The sequence below is a fragment of the Primulina tabacum genome, chromosome 6, assembly GCF_025594145.1.
Source record: "Primulina tabacum isolate GXHZ01 chromosome 6, ASM2559414v2, whole genome shotgun sequence".
Taxonomy (NCBI): domain Eukaryota; kingdom Viridiplantae; phylum Streptophyta; class Magnoliopsida; order Lamiales; family Gesneriaceae; genus Primulina; species Primulina tabacum.
Window position 1 is genome coordinate 31,027,667 of NC_134555.1, and position 11,833 is coordinate 31,039,499.

Genomic DNA, 11,833 nt, shown 5'->3' on the forward strand with positions numbered 1-11,833 from the left:
TCTAATTTAATTATTTGAGGTGATTAAGAAATGAACTCATTTAAGTTATTAAATTAAGGGGTTAGCTCACTAAATTATTTAAAAGATTAGTAAGGCTTTCAAGGATTATTAGTTGACTAGATAATCAACATTTCCCTTTATTTTATTATACATTTTTCGGCCACCCTTAGTGCTAGAAGATTCATTTTCCAACTCATCAACTTTGACCAATTCTTTGCATGTAATTAGTAGGATAATTCTAGGATTTTTGGGAGCACAATTTAATTAATTAATGGACATATCCTAGACTAGAAAACAAGCCAATATTCGGCCACCTTATCCCCAAGTAGACTTGATATCAAACAACAATTCAAATTCAAAAGGAGGGTGGACTTAGTCTTGATTCATTCCTTATATCTTGCACCCTTTCTCCTCACCTTCCTAACCATTTTTCCCCCTCTCTTTTCTTTCGAAATCTGAGTGAAATTTTAAGGTGAGAACCGTGGGAATCCAGTAGGAAAATAAGGGAGAGAAATCGAGTTCAAGAAAGGTAGACAAGAAGCGCTCCACCTCCTCCGTGCCGCGTCGTCGTTGTTTCGTTCGTTTTCTTTCAAAACGAAACCAGGCATGTCTAGATTTCTTTCAAACCTCAATCAAGTCATATTATCATTTATTTTTCAGTACATGATCATGTTTATTCAAGCAAAAACCGAGATACATGTCAAAATATTTTGGAACAACACATGCAGAATTTTCGACTTCCCTTGGCAAGCTTCACGTTTTCTTTTAGTTTTGATGGTTTCAGGTATTGGATCGACTCCAGGCTCCCAAGGTAGCCTGTATACATGTAGTAGGATGCATTAGGACCATGTTGGTCCATTCAAACCAGCCCCATGCTTGCTGGAAATTCAGAATGACAGCAAGTCCCCATAGGTACAGAAAATGTGGTTCGAAAATTCAGTTTGGATGTCAAGGAGGAAGGATCTGATCTTGGCTGCCCCAAGGGCCTATAGCCATGGTTGGATCACTTCCCTAGCATGTCTAAGACGTGACTAAGTTGCCCTTTTGGTGGCTTGGTCCATGGCCCCTCGGTTTTTAATCAAAACGTGAAAACAGCCCCTTTCCCCATTCGGCTTCTTCATTTGTTCAGCTTTTGGTTCGTTCCTTTTGTTGCTTGGTGTGGATCTTGGTTGGCCTATGGCCCTTAGCCACGGTTCATATCATGCTCCTAGATGTCTAGATCGTGCCATGGTCAATCAAATGGCCATTGGAACGACGCAAGACATCGATCATAGCATAAACACTACACACGCATGCATGTTGCTCTCGGTTGGACCCTTCGGTTAAGATTTGGTGTGATGCGGATTGTGGCTGGCCTATGGCCCTTAGCCATGGTTCAAATCATTCCTTGGGATGTTGGTAAGAGTCTCTGGTCGGTGGTTCACGCCCCAATGGCCGATAGCCTCGAAAACGACACAAGGAAAAACAAGTGCGCAGCTGCTGTATTTTTTTTTTTGACAGCAAGTATGCTGCTGTTCAGAAGCGTCGTTCGAGTTCTTGGTTGGCTTTTAGCCCATGGCCTTGGACTGGACAGTGCCTCATTGAGTTAGGAAGGTCATGTTTTTTACCGTTCGTCATTTGGATCATTTTTGAGGTCGTACGAGAATTTACGGTGCAATGTGCCAAATTGACTCTCGAAAGAGCGTTTCGTGTTTTGGCCTCCATTTCACCTAGATTTCGACCCTATCATTTTAGGAACATTATTTTATGATTTTTCAGCGTATTTTAATCATGACTATACGTCGGTTCAGTGTCGGTTCAGGTTGGCTCGGAGTCATGATTAAATGCGAAGTCATTAGGCGTCATAGTCGCATCTTTTGAACATAAATTGCATAGTTGGTCATGTTTAAGCTATTGCATATTTTTCATGGCACAGTTAGGTTGCAGCGAGCCTGGGAACGATCCAATCCAATCCAGTTGGTAAAATTACAGGAATTTTCATTACGCCAGTTAATTATTTTACGTGCATTAAATAGAAAATGATTATTTTTGAGATTTATGCGATATGGCTTGTGGTTCATTCACTATGTGGGAGTGTTATTTTATACGGTCGCCAGTGACCGATCAGTTCAGTATGGTACCACCCGGTCGCCAGTGACCGGCCAGCTCAGTTCAGTTTCAGCCTCCCCGGTAGCCAGTTACCGATCAGTTCAGCTTAGTGCAGTGGCCACAGGCGTAAAACATAATCTCAACAGAAAATTTTATCAGTTATTTCAGTACAGGCTCCAAGGAGCAAACATTTTTACTGTGATTATCAGTTCAGTTATGCACGTATTATAATTGCTCAGTACAGATTATTTTCAGTATGCCTCAGGACAGGATATGTTAACTCATGCATATTTTAAATTCAGATTTTTCTCGTTACCTGCGATATATGCATGCTGAGTCTTTAGGCTCACTAGACTTGATTGTTGCAGGTACTGATGAGGCCAGGGCCGAGGGCGGGGACCAGTGAGTCAGCTTGGGTCGGCAGTAGTGGCACCCGAGGACCTCAGTGCAGCAGTTGTTATGTTATTCCGCAAACAATTTTTATCAGTTGTTGGATATTTTTAAATTGTGATTTTTGGCAAACTTTATTTTCCTCCGCTGCTATTATTTTGAAATATTGAACTTGATTCACCAGTGATTTTATGAACGAGGCCATTTAAGTTCTTTTAAAAAGAAAATTTTTAATTTTCCGCAAATTTTCAAGAAAGGAGTTTTAGGGTCCTTCACATTTTGGGTTTGTAGGTGATGAATTGTAATATAAGAACTATGGTGAAAGTTATCTATGTCATGTTATTTTAATTTATCCCTTCATATCATTTTGAGATTCTAATGTTGATGAATCGTGTATGTAAATTAGCTTCATTTTGTGCAATATAATGAGCTTATGCAAACATGAGTTTTTATCCCCAGCAGAAAATTTTTAGTTTGTACTCAGTTAAATGTTTGCATTTGTTAAAGCATCCTAACAAATGATGTTTGTACAAGTAAAATATGTACTACAATTTTTAACTTAAAATTTACTAGGGTATACGGAAATTTGAATTTTTTAATGATTTGTCTAAAAAATTTATATGTAGGCAATGTCAGTTCATATTTTGCAAAACACTTTACATAATCACATATAAGAACCATTTTATTATGCTACAGAATAGATAGCATAGAAAATACAGATTCTATTAGTCTTGCCCACTACATGATCCACTACAAATATATACGGTAATACGACATACAAAAGCTTCAAAAAGGGTGGCAAACAAGACTTCAAAACATAAGCACCATAGCAAACCAATCATCCGCTGGATTCATCCGAGATGCTAATTACTATGAACGACGGTGGGTCGTCGTACATTAATTTGCGCTTCTTCTTGCCGGCTTCGATACCAACACATGTACTAAAGTTGTTGGTTTTGGTAGGCTCCGCAGGTGCTTGGGTGATTGCCAACTTCATTTTCTTGTTACAGTTTGTGTTCAATGTAGTTGGAGGTAATTCTTCCACAGCTTTACTCTTTTTTGATGCTTTGACAGGTTGTAAGTGGACATTGCTCTCTTCATCGGAGCATAAATCTATAACTTGCAATTTGTATTTGCTTGTTACAGAATCTTCAGAACCTATTTTGCTACTTACAGACATTTTTTGTTGCAATGGAAGAGGAATGAAAGACTACAAACAAGGTGTTCAAAGATTATCTGTGATATTTAAAGGGAAATATAGCATTTAACAACAACAACCACTACCATTAATAACTTGTCTGTCAAACAATTTGTGGAAGATAATTTGGACGTGTAAATAATGTAGGTCAACACCTAAGCACAGGGAAAGATGGGAATTATTAATGTGATGGTGGAAGGGGTAGTTGTGAAACATTTATCACAAATACATTGATCATCCTGCAATTTTTTTTATTAGAAAAAATCATTTCCGGTGATAAAAGGCATTTCCAACTTAAAAGGAATAAATAAATGCATAGTTGAAGACATATATATAACATGGTTGAAGTCAAATATATGTAGATAGATTTCAATCTTAGCTGTCGCACTACTGAACATCACAAAATAACTTCTGCAAAAGTAAGACTACACTGTCAAGTTGGAACAACAATTACTGCATTTCACATTCTGATTGCAATAAACACTACCAATACGAGCAAAAGGGATAGAAAGAAGCAACTGAACCCAAAGCAACAACATATTGCCTCGATGGAGATCGATGACCGTTTAAGTGACTCGCTGCGAGGCATATTGCTCTTTTCCATTTTACCATTGTCTGCTTGAGTGAAATTTTTTGTTGCATATGCTATTCCCTTGTCGCACACATCAATATTCTGCATGGAAGGAGATGAAGAACTGGATGCCATACCAGTCTTCACATTCCTTTTACCAAACGATTGACTTGTTACTGTACTTGATTCATGCTCAGAAGCTGACCATATTTGTTTGGTTGGTGTGAAAACATTACCATGGTACTCATCATACCAATAGAATTTGTTCGGATGTGTAAGGGAAGCCGGACAAATGTAGTAATACTTGCCTGGACGTGTTGAGAATTCCCCAGCCTTTCGTAGCAACATAGACCCTTCACCGCACTGGCATGTTGGTGCTATATTTGTTTTCATTTGACCTATGATAACATGATTGGGAAAGGCTATGAGAATAAGTGGCATAAACAAATAAATTTTACTGTGAAATACAAAATATGTTCAAATTACATGACATTTAAAATTCTGTGTAAAACTCAAGCGAAAAGTTGAACAATGTAATGAAAATTTAACAAAACAAATGGATGTCATATACTCTATTATTGTCATCTCAAATGAATGAGGCTACATGTACGAAGTAAAAATGACAATCCAACAAGAAATTCTGCACTCATAAATCGTATTTTTTTAAAACATCGCAATATGGAAATTGAAGTACATGACAGTTGGAAAGAGATATGGTTATGTGAGTCTCTTTGAAGATAAAAATCAATATATAAATAGAAACATAAATTTTAACCTAAAAAAAATAGAAACACAATACATACATACAGGGGTTTCTCAAAAAAGTATTATGTAGCACTATAAATTTAACATCTCAAAATTTCACCCAAGAATAAAACTTATAATTGATCAACGAGGCAGGGATTCCCAACTTGAAAATAGGTTTTTGTATTTAAAAATGTAGATTGAAATAAGGGCAAATTAGGTATTTTAGCAGGAATTCATTATCTATACAATTATTTATCAAATACACCAAACATCATATAATTTATCACATTTTCGTTATCATTCACACCAAACACACTAATAAAAATTAGGGTATTTTAATTATCATTCAAATTGTCATCAATTTATCAATCCATCATTTATCCTATCACAACAATCAAACTGGCCCTAAGGGTGTAATTTTTCATCTCTTTTGATTGTTATACATGTAGAGGACAATAAAGGAGTGATTTTTACCTAGAATAGACATAGTGATTGGTTTATTGATGTATTTGACAGTATAGGAGCGAGAAACATCGTCTCAAACTAGTGTTCTTATGCTTGGACAGTAAGTTGGCATGTTCTTGAAGTAATACATCAGTAATATTATTTATTTCAAATGCTTCCCATTGGTTATTTCTCTATGTACATTGTTAGTATGTTTATTGATGAAAACATAGCACCATATTTCATTTTTATGTATTAAATATGAAAGACATTTATGAATATTGAAGATGAGTGCTATGTCATGAACATGAACATGAAAGAAAAAGAAAATGACTGATTTTTATATGATATATGAGCTTGTTGACATCATGGGTGGTTTTAAGTCCACCAAACCTATTGGCCAACATATGTTCATGAGACGTGGGGTTGTCAAAGGTGCTCCCTGACGTCCAACATAGTAGTAGCTATATAATAAAGCAAGCACAGTAGTACAGGTCAAATAATGAGGCTCAAGTACAAAAATGAAAATGAATATATGCTATGGTATGACATGGTTTGAAGATTCACTGTTGATCACGACTTGATATGATAATTCTTCGATGCATATTGATACGTATAAGTGCCAACTTATTGAGTTCTATAAATTCACGTAGCTCTTGTATTACAGGTTCAGGTAACGAAGATACATAGGATGCCGGTTCTCCAATGGATGCTTGTGACGTGCCTTACCTCGACAAGAACCTGGACGTCTTATTGTATAACTTCCGCATATGTATTATAGTGGAATTTATGTCAGGGTTTGAAACAAGTTTTACAATGTTTATGACTATGTGCATATATAACGATACAGAGTATGTGTGTATATGAAAATATGATTATATGTACGTATAGTTGTTGTTGCTTGAGAGTTTTGGCTTTTACAAAATGTGGGGACATCATGCCAAAATTTTTATAAACCGTCAAATTGATACTCTTGTTTAATTATTCCATAATAAAGGATATCATCAAAACCTATCTTGATTATGAACATAAGTATCATTAATCTGGTCAAGTATAATTAATTAAAATAAAATATTCTTAATGAGATTAGGATTATGAATCCTAGTAGCATTAAGTTATTGTGTTTTTATTATTATGTTATCAGATATTAATAACATGTAACATAACCATATAAGAAAGATACACAAAATCCTCTCCTCACCTAGAAGAAAAATTTGGGCCACCCCTTTAATTGCACAAGGAAATTTCGGCCACCCTTCAACACCGCCGCGCCGCCCTGGATTTAAACAGATCTAAACATCCTATGAATGTTTTAAATCATACGACATCAAATGAACGTCAAAACAAAAAATTTTAAATATCCGCTGCGCCTTGAATGCAAGAATACAATATTCCAACACATTATTCTTACAGTAAAAAAAAATTGTATCACTGAAATCATTTGAATATGTACGTTTGTATTACACAATTTCATTTTTTTACTTAGGTGTCCATTTATTTGGAAGAAACATAGTTCTTTATGATATGTTAAATTCTTGTTGAGATTATGGTGTAGATAGCTAGAGTATCCCTCTTGCCATTCCTTTAGCTATCTTCATCCTTGTCGACCAGAAGACCGGTACTGAATCCGGGGAGCAAGCTGCAGAAAAAAAAGGCAATACTAGTGGACATGAAAGAAACTACGGATCATGATTTTGAGCGAGAATTTATTAGTTCGCCATTAATTTTGAAGAAAAATAAAAAACAATTTATAATTTGTTTATATAATTAGGGAGGTAGATTATAACTTGGAAACTCGAACTCGATTTGTACTTTTTATTATTAAGGAAGTTGCACTTTTTTGTGTAAGAAAAACATTACACTTTTTATAGTAACAAGTATAATACTACTATTCATGTTCAAAAAAAAAAAAAAGTATACCAATAAACTCATATTTAAATGGGATGCCGTTGATTTGTGTGTGTGTGTATTTTGAATTAACATATTAATAACTTTGTGTTGATTCACATATGTAAATAAATAAAAAATAAATATATAATTCCATTTCATATCTTTAGTTTTGAAATTGATGTATCATTTATCCATATCATATTGTATGCTTGTAAACATTTTCCTACCCGTGCGTCATAGTTATTTACTAGCACATTCGAATGTTGACGTGATGTGGACAATCAATTATAATTAACTTAAATTAATTTTTAACTAATTACAATATTAATTTATATTTACGATGATTATTATTATTAATAATAATATATAAATGGAAAAAATAATCAAACCTAGTTTATAAATTTTGAAAAAAAAATCAGATAATTTAATTTCAACAATTTCCCAACTCAAGTTGAATACATAGTTTATAAGTTATAACCAAAACAAAATCCTTTTACCATTTTTATTATATCGAAAATAATTCAAACTTAAAACTTAATATAAAATAGCCGTTTTTAAATATATATATCTTCTATTACTAACAAGGTTCAACAAATTTAAAAAACTACCGTAATATCTATGACCAATTTTCATAATGAGAATATTATCCTATTTTAAGTATAAATCGAAGTAATTAAAATTTTTATTAAACTCTAAAAAACTTCTAAAATATTTATAAAAAAAAGTTAAAAAATATAATACGTTCTAATCTGACAGTGACTCTTGGCGACGTGCATGTATTTACAAGATGGTGCACTTGCTTGTCTTTTACGAAATCGAAAAAGTGGCGAATCATGCCGTTGACTTCCAATTCTTACCTTGTGGTCATTTCCTCAAAATTACAGCAGTGACAAAACATAGACCAATTACGTCACGCCATGTGTCTGACCTGATTCTGATTCGCTCACGATAAAAAGAAACCTTGTCGAGTCTTTCCTTGGATTTTCTTGGAATCACGAAAAAGATTTCTCCAAAAAAATATCAGATTGTAGCTTTTTTCATGCCCACAAATCAAAATCTTTTATTCTTTTCTTGATTTCTTGTTTGGTTGTATTTATGGGTAACGTTCTAAGACTTTTGTACGGCCAATGCTGCAAGCCGACGGCGGATTCCGACGCGGCCGGCTACCATGGCGTCATCGTCTCCACTGTTGGAGTATCGGCACTGGCCCAGGATTTGTATAATTTTGATATCACTTCCCAGGTACCCAATAACATTAAGCCTATCGATTAATCAAGTCTTTTGTATATTCTTGAAACAAATTAGAAAAAGGTTAATCTTGTTCGGAAATGTTGTGAATTTACTTGAACTAATGGTTTGATGTGGTTTCCGGAGCTGATTCAAAGCTTTTCTTGCTGTTTAATTTCGGGTTTTTAGTATTTTTTGTGCAAGAGAAAAATTATATTCCGCTGTTGTAACTCTTGGTTTCAATATTTATAAGGTTCCTCAAGGACTCAGCAAGCATGTTGTCTCCTCTAAGAAAGCTCAGGCCAACTGGTAATGTCACTGCTAATTTCTTGAATTAGAGATTTATTATTTTCTTTTATGTTATAATTATAATTATTTCTTGGTTAAATTTTGATAGATATAGAACTAAAATGCCCCTCAAAGGTTAAGTGGTATGCATATACATGCAAAGAATTTATCTGGAGGGTGACTTAACGTATTTTGTTTACAAATCTTGTATATATGTTTCAAAACATGTAAGTTAATTATGATGGAATTATGGAACTTGAGATTATTGGTCTGCTAGTTTCCATGCTAATTTTTAACCGGGTTCGTTTGATTTATTTATGCTCAACCTATGCACACAAATGAAGGTATAGGAAACTTTCGGAGGCATGGAGAGAAACAAAACCTCCCCCTATAACACCAGAAGAAGCTTCAAGGCTTGTAATTCTGACCTTGAAAGGACATCAGAAAGCTGACGTTGAGGTACTAAAATAACATACCTTGGTATGGTACTCAAAAGAATGCAAGGTTTTAGTAGAACTTATTGATTTATTACAGGGATTGTTGACTTTTTATGGCCTTCCTTTACCTCATATTTTGGTTGAGCTCACTAGTGTCGCTCCTCCATCACGACCACAAGGGCTCAAATTCGAATTATACACTCTTCCAGTAAGCAAAACATACAGTTTCTTGAAAAATATTTCAGGATTGGAGTTTCTTTTAGTTTCATATCATCCGATTATCGACTTGTTTGACATAATGTTTTGTGTATGAATAGATTGATGCGAAGGCTGTGGCAGATGGAGATACAATTACTGCGTATGTGAGCTCTACGGATCAGAGAGAATCTGCAATTGTCCCTAGAGAAGTGGAAGTTGCAGCTGTTCAAAGATCCAAGGCGCGAGCTCGGAAGAATTATAATAAGGCTGACGAACTTCACAAGAAAATTATTGATCTGGGATATAGGTTGGACAATTCTTGTGCAAAATTTGTTAGAGTTTCTCTCTTAGCGTATTTCAGTTTGTGTTTGTGTACTCTTGAAGAAATCATTGATGAGTTAGGCATGTCTTGCAGGGTTATACCGGTACAAAATCAGGAGGTTCTTGCACGAAAATATCGAATAAGACTAAGGTAAGGAAACTGTTAATTGTATTGAGGAGCACCCTTATGTAGAGGCAGAATAAAGATTTTGCTTCATCGGGGTGATTAATGTTTTATCGTATAATACTCAAGTAAAGGAAAAATAGCGGTACGAATTTTCAAATTATGTGGCAGAATCAAGATTTTCAACAATCAACGTTTTGTTTGTTGAACACTCGTAGGATTTAATAGAATGCTACTGAAAATTATATGCGTAACAGGGATAAATAAGATTGAAGGAGACCCACACCGGCCGCTTTCTCGTTGCCACTCTGCCTGCCCTTAAGTTGCCATACGTCAGTTCATTTATACAGTGCAACTTAAAAAGATCTTAAATGCAATGTGACAGGGGAATTGATACACCAGAGAGTAAAATGGATTATGGGCCAAAGGCAAAGGAAGAACTGGCTCATATCGTTAGAGGCAATTGTCTAAGAGTTTTGGTGTTCGATGAGGATCGTTACGGTCGTTTTGTTGCAGATGTTTATTGTAACGGCATATTTGTGCAGGTACTGGATTTTTATACATTTTCTTAATCCATTCTACGAAATCAAAGTCACTAATTTCCATCAAAACTTTAAAACTTCTGATGTCTGTGCAGTGTGCATACACATGTTATTACGGCATATTTATTTTGTATGCACTTCAATTTGATTTAGTGTACAGGGAATACAGACTTTCTGAATGCTTATTTGTGTAGGAATTAATGCTTAAGAACGGACTAGCATGGCATTATAAAGCATATGATCAACGGCCCGAGTTGGATAAGGTAATTTCTCTCTTTTTTTGCTGGGCAAACTGTGAAATTTGGTCGAGTACATAGTTATTAAAAGCCCATAAAGTGTGCACTTACGCTCAAGGATCAACCTTTGTGCTTCAGTGCAATTTAAGGTGCAACACTTCGATGGAGTGTGCTCTCAACGATGAAGCCGAAGTCTTGGTGCACTTTTAAATAATGGCATCTTAAGTAAATAAGATAATGGTAGTTTATTTTCCTTATATGCTATATCTAAGTGCTTTTGTTCATTTAATGGGTTATAAGGTGCGTATTAAATTATATAAGATGGAATTCCGTATTTAAATTCTAGCAGCTTATCGTTTTTTTGTACTTGACTCCATGAAACGTGCACCTTGCCTTGAATCTTGAACCTAAGTCTACTTGTTGTTTTGTAATGAAGTGGGAGAGAGAGGCTCGGGCGAAACGTATTGGATTATGGGCAGCTTCCAACCCTCAAATGCCATGGGAATGGAGGAAGAACAAGCGTGAAGGCAGATACTAAAAACAAAGAATCTTCAACTGTCGATTAGGATTTGTTAAATTAGTGAAAGATTTGGAATTATTAATATTTATCGCTGAAGTATATTGTTACCCATTGTGTAATATATTTGTGCTTATTATGTTTTATTTAGTTATTGTTATTTGTAAAACGTTTGTCATTTGAATGTCGTTGTAAATTTGCTCAATAAATAATTTCTGACAAATTACATTACTTTTTCTTATGTAATTTAATACATTTCAACAATAATGATTGATAACCCGAAAAGAGCTCGGATCATCTTTGGACTCGAGCGGCAAGAAAAAGATCGGGAATCTAGAGCTGGTCCTGGAAAATCATGAAAGACCGAGTAGGAGTCAGCCTGAGCAAAGAATGAGTACCTTATTTTAAATCATCCCGGGCACATCAACTCGGTAAGATTGTCAGACAACTATCAACTTGTACGAGCCTGGGCCCATAACCTCTATCGGCAACACAAGAAGACTAAGTTAATTGATCGTGGACCATGTCCACCTAAAATCAAATGGCATATTCCTCTCCACGTTCTCAGATCATGCTGAAATCAAGACTCGGCCATATCATTACTTCGTGGCCACT

General features: G+C 35.1%; 1 protein-coding gene across 1 annotated transcript; it reads left to right on the forward strand.

Moving 5' to 3' along the window:
- The first annotated feature begins 8,331 nt into the window (after positions 1 to 8,331).
- On the forward strand, positions 8,332 to 11,449 carry LOC142549227 (staphylococcal-like nuclease CAN2). The gene is made up of 9 exons (XM_075658066.1): positions 8,332 to 8,570; positions 8,809 to 8,864; positions 9,188 to 9,302; positions 9,378 to 9,488; positions 9,598 to 9,785; positions 9,894 to 9,950; positions 10,309 to 10,468; positions 10,660 to 10,728; positions 11,138 to 11,449. The coding sequence occupies exons 1-9, from the start codon at positions 8,424 to 8,426 to the stop codon at positions 11,237 to 11,239; spliced, it is 1,005 nt and encodes a 334-aa protein (XP_075514181.1). The 5' UTR covers positions 8,332 to 8,423; the 3' UTR covers positions 11,240 to 11,449.
- Positions 11,450 to 11,833: the final 384 nt, after the last annotated feature.